We start from the raw sequence: 26021 nt of genomic DNA, 5'->3' as shown, positions 1-26021 counted from the left end.
TACGCTTTTAAACTAAATGTTGTGGTAAAGAAAAACTGTAAATCAATGGCAACGCAGGTAGCTTTAATAGTACTCGGATGTTATGATACTTTCTTAATGATTTTATACTGTTTATTTTAATCATAAATTATGATGTAAAAACCAAATATTATTTTACATTACCGCGCCATTAATTTGATCAATAATGCAATTATTTATTCAACATTTAGAATGAATTGCGTAACAAATATGTTTTACCTAATTGGTTGGTACTTAGAACAGTAAATGACATTGATTTAAGAATCGACACACGTAAAAAACGGCAAAGGCAACAATCGGTTTCATATGAAACTTAAAGGGTGATTCCCGGATTATTAATGCACCTATAATGACATTAACCAAGTTGCCCGTTAGCGGTCAATAAAGCTCTGTCTACACTATCAAACTAGTTTGACAAAAAATTGTAATGTGCCATATGGTGACGATATGCCCAAATATGGTAGTGATATGGAATCATGTCCATGGGAACATTACATTGTTTTTGTCACATAAATTTGATAGTGTTGACAAAGCTTTAGAAGGAACTTGTGTGAAACAATCTTCCCTTTAGTAAAAGAAAATTGAACCGGTGCTACCGGGATGTTTTCTTTGATTTTTACTGGTATTTGATGACGTTCTATTGTGAAAAATATGCAACGATATCCTTTTACTTTCGATAGATTTTACTTTATGAAGGTATAGGATGAAATCTTATAAAACAAGATTATTTCACGACTCCCATTCTGATTCGCCGTTGCCTGAAACCTACAAAATGCTTATATTGTATAAACAATATAACATTGTAAGAAAATAGATAATAAATACTCGATGCGACAAACTAAACAAAATCTTAGACGATACAAAAAGAATATCGAATTTATTATACTATATTATGTTATGACAATATTAAACAACATGGTGGTTTGATAAAACGGCTATTGTTCATTCTTTGTTCTAATAGACTGTGCTTGAAATTAATATTAGTAAAATGATAAATAATATGTTGGCGTATGGCGGTTCAAAATCGAAACGTCGACTGATGTAATAACATGAAAAGACCATAAAAACAGCCTTGGGGCAATTTTCAATGTTCACATTTTGTTCAGTAGAGACTTAAACTAACTGTTGTCCTCTTATGTTTTCAATAGTCTGTCCTCTTGACAATGTCAAACAAGTTTGTTTTACTATAATATAATAATAATATATAAAAAATGAAGATTTATAAATATTATTTATAAATCTTCATTTTTTATATGGCATTGCAGTTTTTTAAACTTTTTGTCAATGCATATTTAAATAAATTATTTTCAAAGACAACATGAAATATCTAAAGCTCTATCCAAACTTTATGTGACAAAAAAATGTGATGGACCCAAATATGGACATGATGATGTCATATCACTAACAGATGTGTGCATATCACTACCATATTTGGCCACATCATATTTTCTATTTCATTTATGCTGTATGGCAAAACAATCAGTTTAGACGAAAACTTTTGCTATTTTAAAAGAAATTTAATTCGGGAAATATGAATTGATATTCAGTTTGTATTATTACTGTATGTTACAAGAAGTTAATTATGGAAAAATTTCATTTTAAAATTTTGTTTAGCAATATTGCGAATCAAACTGATTTTTTTAGTCATATTTTTTGCTACACAATTGTAGAAATGTGTAGCAAGAAGGTTGTTTTGTATATCTTTTTGCTATGCTACACTGGCGAAAGTATTCCCTGTTAATTACAATATTTACAATTGTTTAATTAAATTGCAAAGTCTGGAGTTTTCAAAATTACCAAAACGTGGCTTCAAAAGAACTTGTTTGATTGAAGAGAACTCTATGTTAAAATTTTCTATCATATACTATACAGTTGGAACTACAGGTTGAACTATTTTGATGCGGGGAGAGAGAGCCGCTCAATTTTTTCTAGGAACTTTACTTTATTTATATTAAATTGTTGATCAGTAGATTCAGTAACTTTATTTTCAGTATCTTTTATAGAAAATGTACTTTGTGAAAAACAATTTTCAAGTCGGGAAAATGCAATCAATGTTTTTCCACAGTCATTTAATATTTACTATTATTATGAATAACAGAGGATTTTGAATGAGTGACAATCATGGGCAGATTGTTGCCCTAGTCATCCGGGCAACAGCTTTTTGTATGGTCTACTATTATATGTTTTGTCATGAATATTGTGAAATCCAATACAAACAATCCCAGATGGGCTGACTCTCTATGACCGCCAGCACTACTTCACCTTTGGATATTGTGTGTATGGACCCACCTTCATCCTTGTGGGCTACCCCTGGCTGCCTCTGAGCATTAGCAGCTGGCCACAATTAGGTGTCTACACCAAGAGATTCAACTATATCAACCATAGACATTTTAAAAACAGAATTTTCTTTTCAATGCTACTTTTTATTTGTTGATTCATTTTGATGGTTTGCCAAAAAAACTGGATATACTCTTCATCCCTTTTTTATCCACTTTCTGTAGACACTTCTGTTGAGTTGTCAATTTGCTTTGCTGTTAAGTAAAAAAGAAAATAATAAAACTAAAAAAAAAGAATAATAATAATAGTTCATTCTTATATAGCGCATATAAGCAAGCTCACAATGCGCTGCACATTATTACCCGGTCATGTTTATAATCAAACACGATGGAAACATACTCCCATATTAATGCAGCTAATAATCAGCACAAAGTTGTGTCTTGATATAACCTGTACCCATTATATACACCCGTGATCACTTGCATATATGATGCTATGGGGTCACTTTTCTGGCTCCTGAAGGTGCTCATAATAGGCGTTTTTCAAATTGAATGTTGAAATTTGTTTTTTGTTTGTATTGAAGTGATCTTGCATATGGCGATTAATAACATATGATAATTTTCTTCCATGCATTATAACTTTTAAATGTATTCATAATTCAGAAATTAATTAAAGAAACCTCTGAAAAAACTGCCTAAATTTGTTTAAAGAAAAATAAAATGACAAGCTGATATTTTGTTTGAACTTCAGGCCGTCTACTGATGCGTTAACTATAATCTAAATTTGAGTAGATTATAGTTATCAATGACAGATTTTACATGTTGGTGGTATACAGACGCACATTTATATACATCCAGTCCAACGAAAAAAATTAGCAACATGGAGTTGACCGTTTGAATTTGAGAAAATAATGCAATGCAAATTATGTCAAAGGTCAATATTAACTGCACTTCCAGTTATTTTCAAGCAATAAATGTATATCTTGGGAACAATGTGTTCCTAGATTTAATTCTCTCTGATCTGTTACTTACTTAGTAAAAAGAGGTCAAAGGTCAAATTGCTAAAAAGGGGTTTCTGGTCAATTTTACAAAAAAGTTTCTGTTAGAGCCAATATAATCATATACATTGTGAACAATTTGACACCAACGTTATCTCACTACTCTACGTCCAGTATTTCCAGAAATATAGCATGTTTGTATGAAACTAGCGGCCATTTTGTTTATGCTAATTATGCAAATTGCTCAATACTGACAGCCGTCTAGTATCCAGTAAAAAAATCTTCATTCTGATGGTATCGAGAATCAAAATCCATAAAAAAATTAGCAACATGGAGTTGATCGATACAATTGAAAAAATAATGCAATGCAGATGAAAACAATTCACCCAATCAAATGTACATTACAGTGTGTTATATAAAGTTTTCATTCTGGAAAATCACATTTGTTAATTTTTTAAGGCATGTTTTACTATAACAGATTACTTATCAAACCTATTAAAATGTTGGAACTTGGTAGTCAATAAACAACAGTTGAATAAAAATAGAGTATACAAAAGCCAAAAGCTTTTAGATAAGAGAAAAACAACTCATGTATAATTATTGACTTGACAAGCAACGATATGTCGGAACTGCTAGATTACACTGTTGTAAAATTTGTATAAAACAAATCAATCAAATTCAAACGTCATTAAGTGGGCAGAAATGTATCCAACTTTCAGAATACAAACAAAATTGATTAGAAAAAACTTAATGACAGCTAACAATCTTTGGTAGACGATACTTACCATGTATTAAACCATTAGTATGGTATAAAAGGTATTGAACTAGCGGTGAATTCAAATAGACTTGGCGCCTGATAAACATGCTCAATATATACAATATGCGTAAAAGCTTTTACAATTATCATTGTCGATATTATTATCAACATTTAACATCAGCCTTACTTATACAGTATTTAAACATTAATAAGCAATATGAAATTACATTGCAAACAATCAAAGTCTTGATACAACTAATATTATTGAAAACAGTTGCAAATGGATGCCACGAACAAGAGATTTTTTTTTTTAATTTGTGATTTTTAAGAAAACCCAAAACTTTATCAGAGCTGTAGGTTTTGAGCAAGAAAAAGAAAACCTATAACAAATATGGGTCAAACACACAATTATTTGTAAATGGTAAATTTCAACAGGTGAAAAATAAGCATTACAGAAGAAAAAAAAAAAAGCATTTGATAGTTATTGAAACTGAAAAATGAAAACATACATGGTAATTCATATTAAGGGATTATGTGCACAAACACGCATTGAAACATATGAATTGTTCAAAATCATTTTATAATCAAGTTTCAGGCCATTATTATTTCAAAATTGTTAGTTTAGATAAACAGTTTTCACATTAGATTCGTGATACATTCCATTAAATTCAATAACTATAAATTACATACGAAAATGGGCAATATAATGCAAATTTCTACAAGAACAGGCATAGATTTATTATACTGTAGCTCCCCTTGTATTGATGAACTTGAGCGGTTAAGACAGTGGAACCGTAATTACGTAGCCATAACATCGGCAAGGGTTCGAGGCTCACTCGCTCCACATCACATCATTTTTTTTCTGGTGGTAGAACGAGTCTTCTCGGATAAGGACTATAAACCGTAGGTCCAGTGTACACATAGCTCATGCGCACTTTAAAGAACCTAGTACATCTTTCGAGACGAGTAGGGGGTTACCCCGGTGTAGTAGTCCACACCAGGGGTTACGCCGGTGTAGTAGTCCACACAAACATAGCCACTGTCACACACAGCCACTGTGCAAATTGGGACTGGACCGTTTTAGAGGTGTTTACCACCTGTTGGTCCAGATCCTTCACTAACTGAGTTAGTGAGAAGTCGAATAAATAAAAATAAAATAAATAAATAAAAAACTTATGAAAGGTTTTGGTCGATCAAATGTTACAGTATGATTTTATTTTATTATATGGCATCATTTTGTTCAGTTCATAGAAAAACAGTGCCCATTTCGCTTCTATGTGCCCGATTTCCTTTTCTTCAAAATGTTAATATGTTCTTGCTCAGACAATTACCTATCTGATGATGGTGTCAATTGGAAAAATGGTGGGTCTTGTAATGTAACCAATGCTTTTATTCTGTACAATAATAAAATAAACTAGAATTTAATTCGTCACTTTGACGAATTATAGGTGATCATTGTTATCATTTTAATGAAATTAACATTTTTTAAACATGCACGTACGTTAACATATGATCGTAAAAAGCTGATGTACGCCATCCTATGACATGATGCATATACACTTATAGTGCTGAGTTGTACCTATTATGTTTCATACACAATATATACAGTATATCTATATACAGTGTAGCATAGGTGAAATTACGGGACCCACATCATGCTCTATTTTTTTGGTATGATGGAATTATCAAAATAAACTCGAAGATGACAATTTCGAAAGATATTGAATAGAGCAAATAAATATAAGGATTGGAAGAGAATTTGACACGTAGAAGCGCAATGCGCGCTCTTTGAAATTTGTATAACTTCGACTAAAGAAATTTAAAAACTACTTTTTAACTTCAACTGGCCATATGATAACATCACTACATCCGATAGGCTTAATTTTTATATCAATTCATATCTAGATTTCATCAGCTTTCATAATAAGTTATAATCTTCAAGGTCACCTTTAATTATGAAGAGCTATAAGATATTCAAATGTATGGTGTAGCTGAAATTAGACGACGTAGGTTATTCAAGTTTTTACGCGTGATGACGTCACCAAAATAAAATTTTGACAACTCATAAGAAAGATAATTAATTGAGCAAGCACATACTAAAATTTGTGCGAAAATCGGGCTCAAATAACGGAGATGCGCTCTATTGAATGTGATAACCCACACAAAAAGAAAAAAATTACTAATTTTTAAATTCAAGTGGCCATTTGATGACGTCATACCATTTTGTACGTCTAATATGTATATATATTTATATCTACAACTTATTGGCTACCATAATAAGTTAAAAAAATTGGGGGTCACCTGCCATTCTGAAGCGTTATATTCATTTTAAAAAGGCCTTATTTTTTACCATTTTTAGCACTTTTGTACAATTAATGTGTGCATTTTGTCATTTTTAACATGCTCGTATAGCGTTATTTTAAGTCGGAATGGACTCAAAGTCGGAGAATGTACTAAGGATTGTGAGTAGAATGTGATGTATACATCAAATTTTATTTTGTACCCTTTTTAAAAATCGCGTGCGCAAAAATGTCATTTTATTCTAAATGATCACCTAATGATGACACAGCTCTGTTGGCTCTGTTCTGTGTTGGTTTGTCTTTTCTTGTGGATGATATTATCACTTATACAAGGATTAAATTGGTAGTTTTTTTCCAGGAGCTATTACAGCCTAAACATCATGTAGACACTTTTTGAAATGTTTTTGTTTTGAGTACGTGTTGTGTCCGTTGGATATTGTGTTCTGCCAACAGAGGAAACAGAATTTATATGTTTTTTTCTTAAAACAAATGACAATACTGTAAATGATACTTGACTTGACTATAGTAACACTGCTAATACATGACATGGATAAACCGAACTCATCAAATGTGACGAATTCAATTCTTTTGTTTAAATTTCTTTCCTATTATTATTAATAAACTAAAAATGATTTTCAATTCAATTCTGTCAGTGTAACAAACCTTATTGTGATATCTATTGGCAACAATAAATGTATTGTGATGTCATTTGTGGATATTATTCCTGCAGGTAATGATTTTGTTACTAAGAACATCAACTGATAAACAAAAGGCTATAACATACTTGCAATTTGAAGCAACAAAATTGTAATGCTAAAATCAATGCTATTTGTTAAGATACAAATTTTTACAAATAAAATGTTTTGACCAACTGCTACTGTACGTGTGGGAAGGATTTGTGTCACACCACAATGTCAATAACCTCAATAACTCAATCGAATCAACGTTTATTTATCATTTCTCACTACATTATCAATTAACAGTTTTTAAAAAACAAAACAAGAGAGATTAAATCAAAAAATGCAAACATTTGTATGAGTTTATTTCATTATATTCAAAAATATTATTTCTGTAACTTTAGTACTTTCTGCGGCTAAAAAGGTAAAACTTATAATTATATAATAATCTTAAAAGGTAGCGTATGTATTGAAAAACAAATAAATAGGCAAGATAGAGGACGTAGGATAGATATGCAGGGTATATTTATTATAAGGTGTTTGGTTTGCTACCGTTTTCAGCCTTTAATTTAAGTGCTGCTGTTTGTATGTTATATACCAAAATAAATAAATAAATAGTTGTTGCCATGGAATACAGGAAAACAACTGAGTTTTTAATTAAACTGCAATATACATATGTGTTTATGACATCACAAAAAACTGTACAACTCTGGCACTATTACAACATCAAGTACTTAGCCAACATGATGGAAACTACATTGTGCTCGCACTAGGTCAGGATTGAACCCTGGACCATTTTAATGGAAGACAAACACGTAACCACCAAGCTACAGCTCCATAACTTATATCATACATACAATATTATAATTTATAAAAATATATAATTATAAAAATCTTTATTTTTGACTTACCTTTCCTTTTGAAGGTTTTTCTTTAAGATATTTACTGTAATCCTCAGTGGCTTCTGGAAGATCCTTTGATAGCTTTATCCTTTTGGCTGCTGGCTCTCTCTTAGGTGTCACCTTTTCTTCAATGCTGAAGGAAAAAACAAATCGTACAGTATTTGTTTTAAATGGTTAATATTTTTGTTTTAAATGGTTAATATTTTTTAATTTATAAACACCAATAACAATTCTTGAAGCACTATGGAATGCAACCCATGCTTGCTCCCAAAGTATGGATTAATCATTCTCCTCATCGCTAACTAATAACCTGTATTAACACCATTTGATTCCAGGACTTCTTAGAAAACTCTCTCGAAAATACTGTTAAACAGACTTTGTTTGATGAATTTTACTTTCAATCCAAAATATTACTGATTAAGGTTTAATTTTTATATATACTGTATGTTCTGTAGATAAACCTTTTACTAATGTAAATTACTTTGTTTGTTGTCTTTAAAATATTTTTCTTATATTGTTATTGTTCTCTACTGAACCACTCTGGGGTAGCACTAAAATTTTATTTTGTTTAGCCATTTGGCGAAAGTCAAAATATTTTTTTTAGTCAAATCAGTTTATCTATAGCCAAAATGGCTAAAGTCAAATTTTTTTATTTAGCCAAATGAATCGGTTTATAGCCAAAATTAAAAATTTTTGAAATATAGTGGTAAAAACATTTTAGTCAATTTATCTATGTCAACAGGTCTATACACTGTTCCCTGAACATTTTTGTAAGGCATTGAGATAAAAAACCATGCCTAAATCACTGTATGATTGAAAAAAATATTTTTTTTGTATTTTTTTACATGATCAAAACAATTGTTCAAATTGTTTTTAATCATACAGCATTCATACAGTTATCAATAGAAACATTTTCTGAAATCCCCTGAACGCTATGTTACTTTTGTTTTTTACGCTTGGCTGGTCATGTTTGTGTGATGGCTTCCAGGCAAAAATCGTGTCCTAGACTTCACGGTCACTCAGCGTCACCGCCGCGCAGCGGGTTAAAGTTAAATTGGGTATGCTCAAGAGGTGCGAAAGTGCAGTACCGCCCCGCCGGCCTACAAAATTATGTACGACGGTATGTCGTATGCTAAAAATATTGAGGAAAATTTAATTCCCTCGTATCGTTGTTGAACCTAAGATAATATAAGCCAAAGCACAGAGTACACGTCTTTCCATCCCTCAAGGCTGCGCCGAAGCGTTTCTGTCAGGGCGAGAAATTTATACCAGGGAGTTGTATTTTACAACTCCCTGTTTATATACCGTCGTCCCGATTATTTATTTACACAACAACACAGAAGCCGGCGGCCGGCCCCGCTCAGCTGTGGAAATAATGCACGTGTGTGTTTAGCTAAATCCCCGTTAGACTCTACCATTTCCCGCATGTTGTTTTGTTTACTCTACTGACGCACGAGGGAAGTTTATTACGGGTAAAATATTAAACTACATTAAATTGGAAGAGTCTAAAATGCATAACGCATAAATTGTTGATTTCGATAAGATTAAGACGTCATTCATCGAAGATACTATAATGTTTCTTTTTAATCGGAAAAGTACACCCCTATCGAAAAATAGACAATCCCGGTAATTAGCCGACCGTCGGCTATCGTAATCGTTTGTGCAGCGCACAACACGTGATAGTTTGGGTAGACTTCATCATCCATGTGTCGTGTAACGTCTGTCTCTCTATGCAGTCTACACCTGCTATCTCCATCATATTGAAATAACAAAGAGACGCCTGGTACAACGAAACAAGTTGACGAAAAATGGAGCTTGAAGTAAAAACGTGATAACGAACAAAATAAATCCTTGGAGATCGACAAATGGACCTTTTAGTTGGACTTTATGCTTTCGCCAAAATGATTATTTGATTATCTATTTTATCATTATGACATCGCCAAAATGGCTAAAGTAGCCGTTTTATTTTTCGCCAATCTGGAAACGTTTTCGCCCATGGCGACTTGGCGATCGGCCAGTGCGAGCCTAGCCACTTTGGAAATCAATGATTTAGCATTGTAAGTGTAATTCAGTGCAAAGACAAGATTAAACTAGACATGAAACTCGTCACTTTGACGAGTTAGTTATCCGCACAACGACAAACGCCACGTGCACGTCATACGTTGGAATATTGCACACAGATAAAGATTATGGCATTATGACAAGAACTGAAGAATATGATATGCTGTTAGTGCTGAATTCTGTCAATTTTGTGTCATATAGTATACATGCAAACAGTATAATCTGTATACATATTACATACAGTGTAGAATAGGTGAAATTACGGGACCCGCCATTTATTCCAATTTTTAACATGGCGACGGTATCAAAATGAAACACTTAAATAGCAATTTCAGAAGGAAATTATCTCAGGAACAACATATTAACGTGTAGAAGAAATTTGAATACGTAAAATAATATAGATGCGCACCCTTTTAAATGTGATGAACTATTACGCAAAATATGAAAATACGACTTTTTTTATTCAACTGGCAATATGATGACGTCACAACATCCGATTGGCAAAATGTTTACATGAATTCGTATCTACAATCCTATAGCTTCCAGAAAATGTTTTAATCGTGATTATCACATTTTATTCTTACGAGCTATTACAGATTAAAATTTACTGTAAAGATGAAATTAATGACCCACGTAATTAAAATTTTTAGGCATGATGACGTTATAAAAATTAAAATATTTTTATCTCATGCTAAAGAAAGTTGATTGACCTAGACAATATATAAATATAGGAGAAAAAGGAATACAGATAAGCGTGATGCGCTCCATTGAATGTGATGAGCAATAACGAAACAGACAAAAATCCTATATTTTACATTCGTGTGGCCATACGATTACGTCACAATGTTTTTTTAGCCTTATCGATGCATGATCCGATATCTGCAACTCATCAACTTCTAGATTTTGTAATAAAAATAAACGGTTCACGGTTTAATTTAGAAACTATGACTGTTTAAAAAAAGACATTATTTTGATGATTTTTTAAGCTTTTTCATAAAAAACGCGCACAAATTGTCTAATTCAACGTGTTCGTATGGCGTTATTTAAACTGGAAAAGGTCTAAATTGTTTTCAAATTACTAGGAAAGGCTTGAAAAATATAATTCAAGAGAAAAAAATATGTTTTTATCGCTACGTGCGCGCCGCACCACGCTACGTGAAACGCGTAAAAAGTTGATTAGAAATTAATTTTGCGCATTTTGAAATTTTAAATGCGCGTGCGCGCGTAACTTCTTGTGAAACATGCCATTTTTAATCCGTAGAAAGTTTGCCCCTGATATGACTTAAATTTTGTCAAAGTGTCAATACTAAATGACTTTTGGTTTTTAATCTATGATCAATCATTGAAATTCATAAAATTGCGCGTAAGTCACGTTGCGCAACTATGACGTCATTCAAAAATAGGAGGTGCACAACTTCACGTAAATGCCCATATGTTGTCAAAGTTATGAAATGTTATGTTTACACATTTTAGAGAAACGCGACTCACAAAAAGGAAGGAAGGAAAGAAGAATAATACAGAAAAGAAATGTTGATCTCATACAATAACAAGGAGTTATCCGCTTGGTATATCAAGCGGATAACTAATAAATAAAACATAAATGAAAACCAAGAAAAATATATAAGGGGTTATAGGTTTTAGGGAATCACAACAAAATGAGTTTTACAATTATAAATGGCCAATTCTCTCCTCTCAACACAACTTCAACCAAAATGGTGGATAATTAGAGAGTGGTGGATGTTAAGTATACGACTACAAGTTACATTTAATTACATTACATTACATTAATTAATGCGAGAAATGTATTGTGGGGAAAAACTTGGATTTGGATAAAAAAACATCTTTGTATTAATAGATAAGCTGTTTTACTGGTAACCAATAGAGACGTTAAAATGTAGATGTACGAGAGACAAAACACATTATTTAGTAATAAAGGTGATAAATAAAATAAGAGGAATGATAGAACAGGTATTATGTAACTTTTGCAATGTCCGATGTCACACTGTTGGTCCACTCTGACATAATTTTACCAAACACACAGTAAATTAGACTTAAGTCAGTTTAGTAACATATGATTATAAACTTATCTCATTTGCAAATACAACAATGTACAACTACAGTACACAGTCTGATAGAGAGAATAGAGAAAATTGTTAAAATAATGTTTAATAAAACACTGATTGCAATCAATATCAGAAAACAAAAGATTTAATTCTTTAATGTATTAAGTTCGTTTTTGAAATAAAACAGTATGAGTATGTCTTGGTAAAACTAAAACACGAAACATATCAATGCCCAAAAAACAAAATCTATAAGTACTCATTTGTTGCCTGACAACTGCAATGAATCATAGAGATATTATAGTTCACTATAATATCTCTATGAATACATGAAAAAAGACAAAACAAAATGATTTTCCTGTCATTTGATTACTTCTAGAATACTGATTAGATCGATCTTTACATTAGTGCACTTACACGTGTTTAAACCAGCCATTACTTCAATTTAGAGAAAAAATCCCATTGTTATAAAGAAAATAGACAACCACAACTTCAAGGACAGTGAAACAAAGACCATGTATAGTCTATTCTTTAAAGAGTATCAAGACTGGTTGTGTTGCATTAAAGACACTGCGAAAATAATTTTATTATAGCAACAGAGTTTAAGGGTTTTTCGTGTTTTTTTACCATCAATATGTAGGTTAAATCTGATATTACTTATATTGTTTGAAGCTTTGCATGGCGAAATCAATATGTATGTTTGTATAAAATTTGTAGTACATCACATGTTTTCTCACTCCTGAGGACTATCAAAATACATTGATCGAAACATCAAGCAACTCAGCAGTTCTTTTCAGAACTAAACACACGTGATACCTGTTAATATGAAAACATTTAGAAACTAATAAATATTTAGAAACTTTTCATAAAAGAAGACTGTTATACCAGACAAAGTTGAGAATATAAAACAGACAAGGGCTGCCTACATATAAGTATCATTATTATAGAAAATGCATGGAAGTAGAATATGACAGGCCTAATTTGTTTTTAATATGTGAAGCATTACAATTTAGAAACCATATTAAGGTATATTTATGACCAGGTCTATTGTTTGGAACATTTAATATACTCCTGTCGTTAAAACTATTGTTAACTAAAGATATGTATTTATGATCAGGTACTATTGTCTTGTTTTTAATATAATGTAATAACATTTAGAAAATATATTAAAAGAAGATAATTAATTCCATCATTCATTAATTTATAACCAAGCGTGATGTGATGATGATTATAAAACTAGCGTAACTATGGAAACTAGGTGTTTAACAGACATACCATTTTTCTATGTAAGAGCTATAATAATTATGTCAATATGTTATTGTTTATATCTATGTAATTTTATGATTAGGACTATTGTCTTGTTTTTATATATAATGTCATAACATTCAGAAAATATATTAAAACATGGAGTAGAAGAATAATTCTTTATAATAATAATAATAATAATAATAATAATAATAATATATTCTTTACTACATAATTAAAAGGAAGATAATTAATTATCCATGATCGGATGATTATTAAACTAGCGTAACTATGGAAATTAGGTGTACAGTTTGCCCATTTTTCAATGTATTAGAGCTATAATAATTAAGTATGTCTTATGATCAGAGATAATGATTAAGATACTTAATTCTGTCATTAATTAATTTTTAACCAAGCATGAGGGGAATATGATCATAAAACTAGCGTAACTATGGAAATTAGATGTACAATTTTTGTTTGTCTATTTTTCAATTTATTAGAGCCATAATATATGTCGATGTGATATTGTTTATATCTATGTAATTTATTTTTAATGTACAGAATTTGTGATGAGTCCACCATTAACGCTATTATTAGCAAGTGTTTAGAGTGTGTAAAATCGGGATTAAGTTGTTTGTCATGGTAACATATGGTATATTGTTATGATTATAAGATGAATTTAAACAATATACTACAGTACAGCTTTCACCAAGCAAAATTAACAATTGTCTGACTAAATTGTTTTGCAATAGATGTTTTAATGTGTAAGAGTGTAAAGAAAATGCAGGACTTGCAGAATAACCTGGAGCCATCAAAATATAATGTCAGGCATGTAGAGCATAGTAGTTTTACAGCAAGAAATATATATTCAGTCATTAACAATAACATGATCAGCTAACTAGTTTTTTGTTCTGACCCCTGTTTCTCAGTTGATGTGATTCATGGCAAACATAACAAGTTTGGCCTGATCATACTGGTAGTGTACAAATCAGGAGCAAATCCAGGATTTAGAAATAGGGGAGACACACAAGTATTTTGAGCCACATGCCTCGCCATGGAAGCAATGACACCCCTAGATGGTCGGAAATGGTACTCTTGCACAAAAAAACATGATAAATGGCACATTGATCCCACTAGTCTAGCTGGCCAGGAAATGACACTGCCATGTATCGCAAGCAATCACCAAAATGATCAAACATTTTCTTCCGGTAAACACAGTGACATAACATTTTTTTTCATATGTTAGAGATGCAGTGTTCTGTGTGGAAACCGTTGATTGTTTGATGGTTCTTTATACAGAGTCGACGGTGTTTTGTTTTGATTTGCGTTCAATATGTAGTCCTTTTATTTTTTAAAAATAGGTAAAAGGGATGGCTGTTCAATTTTAGTGGGGCTGGAGCCTGTTTAGTCCCCACCTAAATTCGCGCCTGCAAATACAAGCAGTCTTAAATGTGAGCATTTCTGCAAGTTAAAATGTAAAACAGATATTAAGATTAAAATTCAAATTAAATATAATTTTCATTGAACAACTTCTTGTCTTAAGCAACAAGATTGATAAATGCCAGTCCTCCTAACAGCAATGCTAGCTACTAATATAGTACATACCCAAAATGTGTGGTTAACTTCTCTGCTAATGATATGTTTAGATAATCACGAACAAGACCAACAGCATATTTTGTGTACTGCTCTGAAAAATATAAATTAGTTCAATAATATTGATTATTATTAATTTAACTTTAAACCAGTTTAACTCAGTGATCTGGATAGAAAACAGAAAACTCAAGTCAATGATCTGCTTGCTATAAAATGAAATTGATAGGTTACAGAATAAGTTACTGAAGGCTGCAGACGTCAGTATTAGAAGTTGACCTATAGGAATAATCACACACTTGACATGCAGAAGGCTGGCGACATTACATTTTTCCAATCTTACTATAGTCCAATAGTATAGTAACTCTGCCTCTTGTCTGCTCAATTCCTATGTTTTAAATCTAGCTCATTAGCTAGCAAATTTTTATTTATTAATCTACTTTTTGATATTTTAAAGTTTTGTTTTAAGTCTGTTTTAATTTGTCAAAACTAGCATGTGTTTAGTGACCTGTTTTGTTTTTACTTGACATTTATCTCTGTTTTTGTACTTTGGATTTTGTAAATTTGGATTTTTATTTGTATTTGTACGATAATATTCATCCTCAAATTGAGATTTGGATTAGATCGTCTGCAGACCCATGAGAGCTGCAGTGCAGCGTCACCTACCGTACCATGAAGAGGAGAGGGACCAGCATGAGCATTTTATTATTTATAAATTAGGAAAAATAAAATAATATACCTCTTTCAATAGCATTTTCTTTGCTATTCCGTACGAATGATGCGGATTTAGCACCACTGGTGACATGGATACGTTTTTCATCTAGTTTTATTTCGACCTGTTTTACTTTCGCTGAGAGCCATGTGATTGTCTTTTCTTCATTGTATCGGTAAGCTTGGAAATCTTCACTTCCTATGAAAAGTTAAGTTAAGAAAAGGAAAGACAAATTATCATACATTAATATCATAATGAAACAAGCCCATTAAAAAGCCGACAATAAATACAATTATAAAGCTTTAAGTAAAATTGATGGCAGCAAACATTAAGATGGCAAACACAAATTGATCCTCGATCGACTTTTACAGACAACAATCTGATGATGATGATGATGATGATGATGACGATTAAAAACTATATACTTAAATTATTATCCAATTAAGAAACATATTTTTGACAATAGGAAATAGTAGAGAGGCCAAATACACAAAAGTCCTCTATAAAAAGTTTGGGGGGCATTTTTTGTTAATAGCAGGCAACCATGTTGAATGTATCCTTTGTGGGGTGACAAAAACGATAGGGGTGGATGCCATCTTCAGTTTTGGGTTTTAAGGTCAGTTTATGTGGTCAAGAGGTCAAACAAGGTCAAAATATAGGATTTTTTTTTATTCACGGAAAATCATCTACATCATCAGATCTATCCAAAAAAGGTATATCTGAAGATCAACTGATGCTTCATATTATAGTAATTATGAGATAAACATTTAATTTTACACATAAAAACATAGGAAATTAGATATAAAAGTGTCATTTTCTCAAAATGTTATTTTCACATATTTCTGTAAAGTACACACAGTTTTTTAATAGGCTTTTCCCAGTCTGTTGTAAATTTGTCTTTTTTATGTTGTCCACCAGTCATCGTTTTGATTTTTGTCGGAAAAAATAGGTCAAGTGTTATATGTATGAAACGCCATATGTGCCAAAAGATTGGTCTTTTACTATAATATTAATATTACCTATAATAATGTAATACAGTAATATTTAGAAATTTGTTTTTAGAAAAATTAATAATATTACCTATAATAATGTAATAATATTTAGAAATTTGTTTTTAGAAAAATTTCGAAAACAGAGACCTAATATAACCTAATGTCGAGATGTTTTTGTTTGGGTCAGAGACCCCCTATAATGTAATTATTTAAACATTTTTTTCATTATTTCAATGATACAAGTTTTTATTGAAGTTTGTTGTTTCAAGAAATCTCCAAAGAGAAACCTGGGTATCGAGTCTTTGTTTTCAAAAACCCTGACTATTGGACTTTATCAAGGTTGGAAGGAGTGGTAATTGGGGACTTCTTCTTGAGGCCTTCGCATCTATGCTATCATGGCTGACGGTGATAACAAATATAAAACTCCTTAAGTAATTAAGAAGTCCTTTATACACATGGATAAAGACGGTTTTAACGTTATTTACAAACATTACGTTACGTACTGTGTCCAGGTATGAAATCCATTTCTCCCAAAAAGTAAATGCACTTGAAGAGGACAGCGTCATGCGACAAATCAAATTCCAGCTACCCATTCTTATTCATATGAAGACCGTTTAAAGTTGGCTTGGCCGAACACCCCTGTATGACAGACGAATTCATGGTGACTTGATTGAAAATTTTCAAAAGATTTCGAGGGTGTAGCCAAGGAAGACTTCCTTCAAATAAGATGCAATCTAAGCAGAAATACACAAGGACATCAGCTTAGACTTTTTAAACCTAAATTTCACAAAGGACTGATAGGAGATCCACTTTTTCACAATTAGTAATTATATATTTTAATAGTTTGCCAACCAAAGTCGTCATTTCTGAAACCACCAACACATTTAAAAACCGATTGGATTCGTTGTAGAAATTAGGTCAAAAGGGTAAACAAATTTACTATCAGAACCAATATTCTAAACACTGAGTGGATGATTGATCAATTCAAAATAGAATCATTGGTATAACAAGAAACGCTGTACTTCATTGATAGGTTCTGCATGACATGGTCAGACTGATCACGAATCACACATAATACACAATATTCTTTCGAACTGACAGATGATAAGGAAGATCTTATATTTAAAGTAACAACTTATTGAAAAAAAGAAAAACAGTAGAACTTAGAACTACATGAGCCACTGAGAAAGCATCGCTCTAAACCTTTGCGGATTTCTATAAGGCAACTGTTTCGATAAAGTATATAACTGACAGAAAATCTGCTGATGAACCATTGGAGTATGATCATAACCCAATTTTAATATCTTTAACCAAATATGACTTCACATCTTGATGGATGGCGTTGAAATACCCACAGATGTTCCAGAAGAAAACTTACAGTAAAAACATGATGGTCATGCACTATAGGATGCAGTAAACATGGCTGTAAACATTTGGTGACTATGCAAGTATTTATGCAAGTTACCTAGATATTTCGTCATTTTGTTGTATTTGATCATTACATTAGAAAGGGGTGGATAAAAGCAGTGACACGATTGAAAGGATAGTCCCAATGTACTAATCTGTACTTCCGTATGTGTTTTGGGCCACACTCATCGGTTTGGAGGAGAACAAATATCACACAGTTTTTAGACATTCTTTATGTCAATAACAAAGAGCTTGCAATTATACATGAAAGTTGATGTTAATTAATGATATGCACTTTGTAACAGTAGCCTTCAAAAGTATGGACGATGTCTGGTATAGTGAACAATAAAGTGGTTGAAAACCTATTAAGAATAATCTAACCAGCTTCCATGCCATTGCAGCACATCATTATTTGCTGATTATGGGAAGAGGTCATACTGGAAATCATTTGTAACGCATCCACTCCTTGTAAATGGAATTGATTAAGATTAAGACTTTCCACGTACAGTGTACACTAAAGTTTAATATTGCCAAATATATGGTACTCTTCAGCAGATAACTGTATAGACTACAGACTACACTTTGGTGCTACCTCCATCTAGACTCAGTGACCATATACCATTAACACTAGTGATATATATTTCCCTTAAATATTAAGTATTTCACTTCACTCATTCAATAAATATTTAAGTACCTGTATTTCTACTTCGGGAAACACTTAAAATTAAAAAAACTCACCTATGGTGAATACAGACATCATAGAACCTAAACATACGAGCCAACTATCAGGCAGAGATCAGGTTGTGGCCTAAATGAATCGGGTTGTTTGGAAGCCCCTAACCCAGTTGTCAGTTTGGAACTTGTTACATGTGTATGTAAACTAAAGAGCCAGATGAAGTTGTTACAGAAAGCATGCATATGTGGTTGTGATTCAATCGTTTGCCGTTACCCACATGGCCAGTAGGCATTATATATCAGTGCTTGAAGAAATACCCACCACAGAGCGTTACCTCCTTCCATCCCAGAAAAACTTCGAATATTGGCATGTGCCCATGCCGCCCATTACTCCCAACCCACAAACCCTCTGTGACCGTTTTTAAATGAAATTTAAGACATTCCAGTAGGCCTCCAATTTCGGTTATTTTGATACTCTAGGACTCATCCTCTCCATTCCTTGAACACCTTCCAAGAGTGACTCAAAAATTTTAAAATCTTCCCAGTACAATTCTGATCTTTTTGATACCACACTATAACCATCAGCCCAAGGCTATCATGAAAATTATATTTATTTCAATTATTAATACCGATAATTAACAGTGTCTGTGCTCTATTTGACCTTATGACCTTGAAAATGACCTTTAAACTTGTAAGTTCAAAAATTGATGAACTTCACCATCTGCAGCAATATGTCAATAATGATCCAATAATGGTTACATTTCTTTTAATTAGCTTATATGTTGTTGAAAACAGCTTAAACCTCTATTTTACCATATTTGACCTTATAACCTTGAAAATGACCTTTGACCTGAAATTTGAGAGCGGCATCCACCCCTATCTTTTTTGTCATCCCATAAGGGATATATTCCACATGGTTGCCTGCTATTAACAGAAAATGCCCCCCATGATGAAAAAGCTCACATTGGCCGCCCTACTAAAACCGTAAATAATGCTTTTCAAATTCATGGATAGAGAATACAATTTTTAATTTGATTTGAAGATTTTTCTTTTTATACTTGTTTATGTTTTTTTTTTATTTTCTTTGTAGTTTAAAATTATCAGAGTAGCATGGTTTAAGGCATGTGAATGTTTTCTCTTGCATATTTTGCTAGTCCCTTTTTAACTCTGTCTCAACTCATTTCTTAGTGGTGAGTGATGACTAATATTAAAATAATCTTACCTTTAGTGTCTGAAACTTGGCTCATGTCGCATTTTTCACAACATTTTACAAGTCTGTTGCATTGTGGGTAATCAGCATCTGAAATTATTTGGTCTATAGTCATGAACATTCCATTCTAAAAAATAAAAGATTTGAAAAAAATTTGTTATGGACTACTTACTAGTACTACTATAGACTCCAAGTACTTTTTTTGGCCAAATTGATTACTTGTTGTATATATGCCAAGATAATAAAGACATGAATAAAGTTGTTCCTAAACTGTGGAACAATCTTCGCATTCCATTCAAAATTCACCTTCTATCAAAGTTTTAAAAAACCTTTTCAAAAATCCACCTTTTTAGTTCTTTGTAATCTGTTTCCCTCTCATTTTTATTTTAATCAATTTGGGACAATTTGCCGATTGTTAAAAGTGCTTATAATGTGCTGCGCATTGAGAGCTTGCTTATATGCACTATATAAGAATGAACTATATTATTATTTATAAATTTGAAAAACTTCTGTAATGATCATAATGTACAAATTATCGTATCATATATTTAAATACTTTAAACTAAGTATGGTATCACGATTATTTATTACAAGACACATCTTACCGTAGCAGATTTCATAAGGTATGGCAGAACTAAAAAGAGAGGATCCACAGGGGTCAATATCTGTAAACTTCCATCTGAAAAAAATAATGTTTTGAAACCTTATAGATACACGTTCCATCTAACAACCAAACTTGTATTTAATTTATTGCCTCTCAAAACTCTTACAAATCTAATAATTAAATTTCTGCAGCCCTCTTGAGCAATCAATCTCTTATTTACACCTGAATACCTGCTGCTCTCTCACAACCAACCTCATAAATCTCTTGAATACTTGCTGACCACTCCAAATAAATTTCTTACATCATCTCTTAATGTATTATTTCTCAGCCTTTTCATTAACCTTGTATACGTGTATTAAATACATGCTGCCTTTTCCCAATCAAACTCTTTACAACTCATTAATTGAATATGTGCTGCCATTTCTCAATCAAACTCTTTAAAACTGATTAATTGAATAGGTGCTGCCATTTCCCAATCAAACTCTTTACAACTCTTTAATTGAATATGTGCTGCCATTTCTCAATCAAACTCTTTAAAACTGATTAATTGAATACATGCTGCCTTTTCCCAATCAAACTCTTTACAACTCTTTAATTGAATAGGTGCTGCCATTTCCCAATCAACATATTATACTTTCAATTGAATAATTTACTGCACATCAGATCTCTTGAATAGATTGCCACTTTCTCCCTTAAAGACCCCTTCCCTGCAATTTTGGACGTTTTTTGGAAAATAATACATATATCACTTTAAAAACATTAAACCATGTCATTCCTTGTCTTAAATGTACGTTTTATGGTAAATTATGATAAAAAGTGAGAAACAATGCACTACCTAAGTAGCTCGCGGCGATCGACCTCTCGTGGACGGTCTTAGGCCTAGCCTAGCTAGGCTTAGTTTTGTAGGCCTAGCTGGTAAACATCGATAACGTACGAACATCGTACGCTAGCTATATACCTAGCCTGACGTTGTATAGTTGCTGCATTAATTGTCTTTCTATTTTTGCCAGACTCCGTTGATACAAATTGGGGAAAACCCGGTATTTTCGCTGAAAAGTTAGGAGTCTTCCGTTTGTTTTGGCTTCACGATCGATCGAAAAGTGGGCGAATTACAGGTGAAAAACAAAAATATCAAACCGCGCGCAATGCATTTTGGGATTTATAGCGGGCCTCTATAATTATTAGAATCGATTTATTTTTCACATTTTTAACCGTTTAAAGACGAAAAAATTTATCGCAATAAGACCATATAGTATTATTTTTACATTAAATATAGTTTGTGATCTTAAATTAGATCTAAAAAACGTAGGGAATGGGGCTTTAACATGTAATCAAAGTTTAGAAAACCATGAATAACACAAAGAGTGTACTGATTTACCTTTTTGAACAGTTTCTCCTATAAACCATGAACTACATTTCTCTTTGTTTGCAAAAACCTCATATATCCTGTATCCATCATTGCCAACTAGATACATAGCACATTTATCTGAAATGAAATTTAACAGTTAAAATTGAATAGGATTATAATTACTACAGGAAATTAAAGTGACCTTCCCAGTTACTAAATTTACTGAGATAATTATTTTGGGAACACTAAATTATATTACTGTATAAGCAAACATAAAATGAAAGATATACAGTAGTCTAAGAACAATAATAAGTACATCTCATTGGAAAGAAGCAATTTTTAAATAGAACATATTTCCCAGATATTGTTGTAACATCTGTATTTTTTTCAAGTTATAAATTTATATCTGAAAGACAGATTGCAAAATGATTATTGTACAATAACAAATATAAATTTACCAGTTTTTGGATGTCTTAGTTTAATAAACACAGGCCGTTCACATTCATCATTTTCTGTTGTTAGCTCACATTCTAAAAGTGTCAAAAATAAAATTAAACTATGTTAGATTTAAGAACAATTTAGGTACAAATAATTTAAAAACACAAATATTTTTAAGCCATTTTAATGACTCTTTGACAACAAATTTGGTTGAAAAAAGAAAAGTATGTACTCAATAACTAAACAAAAATATAGTCAACCAAGCAGAGGCCTGTCTGTGTTGTCTGGAACATGGAATAATAATAATATTCTAATAATATCCTGGATTTATATAGCACCTAATGTGAAACCTCTAAGCGCTAACATTATTAGTTATTACCCCGGTCATTTTTTTGCATTAAACATGTATGGAAACAAACTCCCATAATGCAGCTAGTAATCAGCGCAAAGTTGAGTCTTGATCTAACCGTGTACCCATTTATACACCTGCGTGGAGAGAGTATAAGTATAAAGTATCTTGCCTAAGGATACAAGCAATGGGCAGAGTTGGATTCAAACCGCGATCTCACGATCAGTAGTCCAACACACTGCGCCACACTCCCTTATGGAGGTATCTAATTTATAACTCCATGGTCCGGAACACTCTTTTTCTGGCGCTAGTTTCGTTTTGCACCTGTTTTTATTTCGACTTCCTTTTGACTCCAAATTGTTAAGCAACTTATTGTGAATACCACACCTTAAAATTGGGCCTCATAAGTACTTTTATAAAGAAGAATCACATAAAAAGTAACAAATAAATAATTTAATTGATGATTTTACAGACATGTTTCTCGCATACCGTTCGCGAATTTAGCATACTCGAAGTTCAATATTTTCGTTTCTATGGAGCGCCAAAAGAGCAACAACAATAGATGGTTAAAAACTCAGTGGAATGCAACTTCTTTTAATTATTCTTTATTATTGAAATACAATTTAATTTTGTCAATAAAAATGCTGTAACATTTTACTGCTAATAATTTTATTTATTTATTTATTTATTTCCTTTATTGCATCAAGTAAGCAGTGATGAAGTTGACATAAATATAATAGTAAATATGTAAACACATAGTATAACACAGTCCAAACAAGTAATACTAAAATATATCATAGTCCACAAATCAGTCTTTCAATGGCCATCATAGTACAGTACATCCAGTAACACAAACCAATAGAGGTTCACAATTTGCTTATCATAACTCAGTTACTGATCATTCACCAATCATTGAAAACTCCGTGGAAAGTAATGAAGTTTTTTGTGAGTTGTGTCCAGACTTTGGGGAGGGTGAACGATCTAACGCGTCGGAGCTGATGGTTGTGTGTGGGAGGTTTAGGTAAGAGAGAGTGTAATATATGATCTTCTTTTTTCATTTTATCAAAGAATTTTCTTGACAACTTCTCGTGGCGTTCAGATAGAGTGATGATGTTAAGGTATCTGCGGGTATCAGCATACGAGGTACCATCGGGGCATATTATGTTACAGTTACACGCTCTTCTTTGGACATGTTCGATTTGGTCAGATTGTGCTTTGGATAAACTCGGGGACCAAACAGCACAGGCATATTCGAGAACTGGTCGTATCACTGCTTGATACTGATAGTATCGGAGCAGTTCCAGTCTATCTAGGCCAGACCTCTTGAGTTGCTTAAGAAAAAACAACCTTGGTACAACGCGCTTGGTTAAACAGTCAACATGCGTCTGCCACGACAATTTACGGTCAAGATTGACACCTAGTAACTTTGCATGCTCAACACACTTGACTTCAGATCCATTCACAGTGATTGGGTCAAACTCAGTTGGTGTTCTCTTACATGTAATGCGCAGTTCAACCGATTTTTTCTCATTCAGTTTCATACCATTTTCTTCGCACCATTTAAATATACTGTTCATACTATCTTGAATTTTGCACTCGGAGTTCTTATTATATCTTTGGTAAAAGGTGGTATCGTCCATATATTTCATAAGCGGCAGATCGACCTGGAGGTCATCAATGAAGGCAACAAACAGAATTGGACCAAGCCATGATCCTTGTGGGATTCCTCCGTTTGGTTTTAGCCACGGTGAGAAGACATTCTTCAATTTCACTCTGTGTTTTCTATCTGCAAGAAAAGCTTGAATCCATGCTACAAGAACTTCGTCGATACCTATGTTCTTTAACTTTCTAATTAAAATGTGCTGGTCAATCATATCATACGCTTTGCTAAAATCCAATAGGAGAGCACGTACTTCCTCGCCATCATCAGTGGCTTGGTACCAGTGATGCAATTTGCTGTTTTCAAATAGCAACCAACCCTAGGCCTAAGAGTAAGACTAAGAGGAATATTATTTAGATCAGGTATACCCCTACAGTACATGTAATATGATGATGAATTTGTCGACTTTCATTTCTAAAAGTTCCTGCGAAAACCATGTACAGTATCAACAGTAATGTTATTGTTGCATTGACATTGACAAAATATGATTTTAAATTTAACGTAATTTTCACCAATAAATGCATTAAATATATGCAATTTACCGAGTTTTTAGCCCTTTATTATGATTGCTCTTTTGGCGCTCCATAACAACATTGAACATGGAATATGCGAAATTCACGAACCGATGTGCGGGAACCACGTCTGTAAATTCATCAATTTAAACGATTTATTTGTTACTTTTGTGTGATCTCCTTTGTAAAAGTATTTTTGAGGCCTAATTCTAAGGTGTGGTACTCACAATAAAGTTACTTAACCAATTTTGAGTCGAAATAAACGACAGGTGCGAAACCGAACTAGCGCCCTTTTTCTATCATCTGTTTCGCCTAACTAATCTTTCCGTCCAAATTTTGCCTCTCTGATCTGAGTGAGCTGGTCAACCAACATCATTAAATATTGATTATCAGATAATAAAATATCAAATACAAAGAAATACAATACTATACTGTATACTAATGTCGAATCTATGAGACAAGTTGCTAGCTAGTGGGCCCTTCTGTATTATTATTACTAGGAGAGCTGTTTAGTACTACTAGGCCTAGCCTAACTAAGACTAGAGTAGGGAGCCTACCTAGCCTGACCCCCAAGCCTAGGCTATAGGCCTATTAATTACCTATACTAGGCCTAGGGCCTAGCCTAGAGTATATTATAATAAACTGCATAGGCCCTAGCTAGGCCTAGTGTTATTGAGGAGGCTAATTTATGTATAAATGTATACAGAATCATTGTTAACCGACCCTGTAATGGACCGAATCGTCCCGGACCAAAACATCACTTGTCTGGGGCGAAACGTCCCAACAATAGGCTAGCTAGGCTTAGCCTAGGCCTTCTCCTCTCTGCAGACCGCATGCTTCTTCAATCTAGGGCAGGCCTAGTAGGCCTATCTAACCTAGCCTAGCAAACAATCAATGCAATAAATATATAGTACCTACTTGGAAAAAATGCAACCCACTGTGAAACATTATCTTTGTTAGAATCTACATTAGTACTCATTTTACAAGTTACTTGTTTTAAACTTCTTTACAGAAACGCTACATTAGGCCTAGCGATGTGATTTTTTTTTTCGCGCGGATTTTTCATGTGGATCTTTGAAATTGCGAAAAATATACGGTCCAGAACGGATTTTGAAAACATGGCCAAACTTCACAAATGAAATAGAAACATTCTTTTGGCTTAAATCAAGGCCTTACTCAAATACAAAACAAGATCAGATTTTGCTCTTTTTCTTTCCGTTTCCTTTTTTT

At 32.6% G+C, this 26021-nt stretch overlaps 1 protein-coding gene across 2 annotated transcripts; it reads right to left on the bottom strand.

The window, feature by feature from the left end:
* Nucleotides 1–256: 256 nt before the first annotated feature.
* Nucleotides 257–25840, bottom strand: LOC140049581 (ribonuclease H2 subunit B-like). 2 transcript variants are annotated; one of them, XM_072094487.1, is made up of 9 exons: nt 25710–25840; nt 22291–22362; nt 21863–21970; nt 20486–20559; nt 19893–20007; nt 15624–15794; nt 14900–14981; nt 7938–8061; nt 257–2549 (listed from the first exon to the last, which is right to left on the bottom strand). In XM_072094487.1, exons 1-9 carry the CDS (start codon nt 25768–25770, stop codon nt 2454–2456), a joined length of 903 nt encoding a protein of 300 aa, XP_071950588.1. In that variant the 5' UTR covers nt 25771–25840; the 3' UTR covers nt 257–2453. The 2 variants fall into 2 exon arrangements, with proteins under 2 accessions (XP_071950588.1, XP_071950589.1); XM_072094488.1 differs by having other exon boundaries at nt 25706–25837.
* Between the last annotated feature and the right edge of the window lie 181 nt (nt 25841–26021).

This window comes from Antedon mediterranea, chromosome 5 (genome assembly GCF_964355755.1).
Source record: "Antedon mediterranea chromosome 5, ecAntMedi1.1, whole genome shotgun sequence".
Lineage (NCBI taxonomy): Eukaryota > Metazoa > Echinodermata > Crinoidea > Comatulida > Antedonidae > Antedon > Antedon mediterranea.
This window is presented reverse-complemented; position numbering and strand designations above follow the sequence as displayed.

Coding starts and splice junctions, on each gene's coding strand:
- LOC140049581 (XM_072094487.1), bottom strand. CDS start 25,770: ATGAGTACTAATGTAGATTCTAACAAAGATAATGTTTCACAGTGGGTT. Junction 22,363..25,709: donor GTGGGTTGCATTTTTTCCAA/GTAGGTACTATA, acceptor TGACACTTTTAG/AATGTGAGCTAACAACAGAA. Junction 21,971..22,290: donor ACTAAGACATCCAAAAACTG/GTAAATTTATAT, acceptor ATTTCATTTCAG/ATAAATGTGCTATGTATCTA.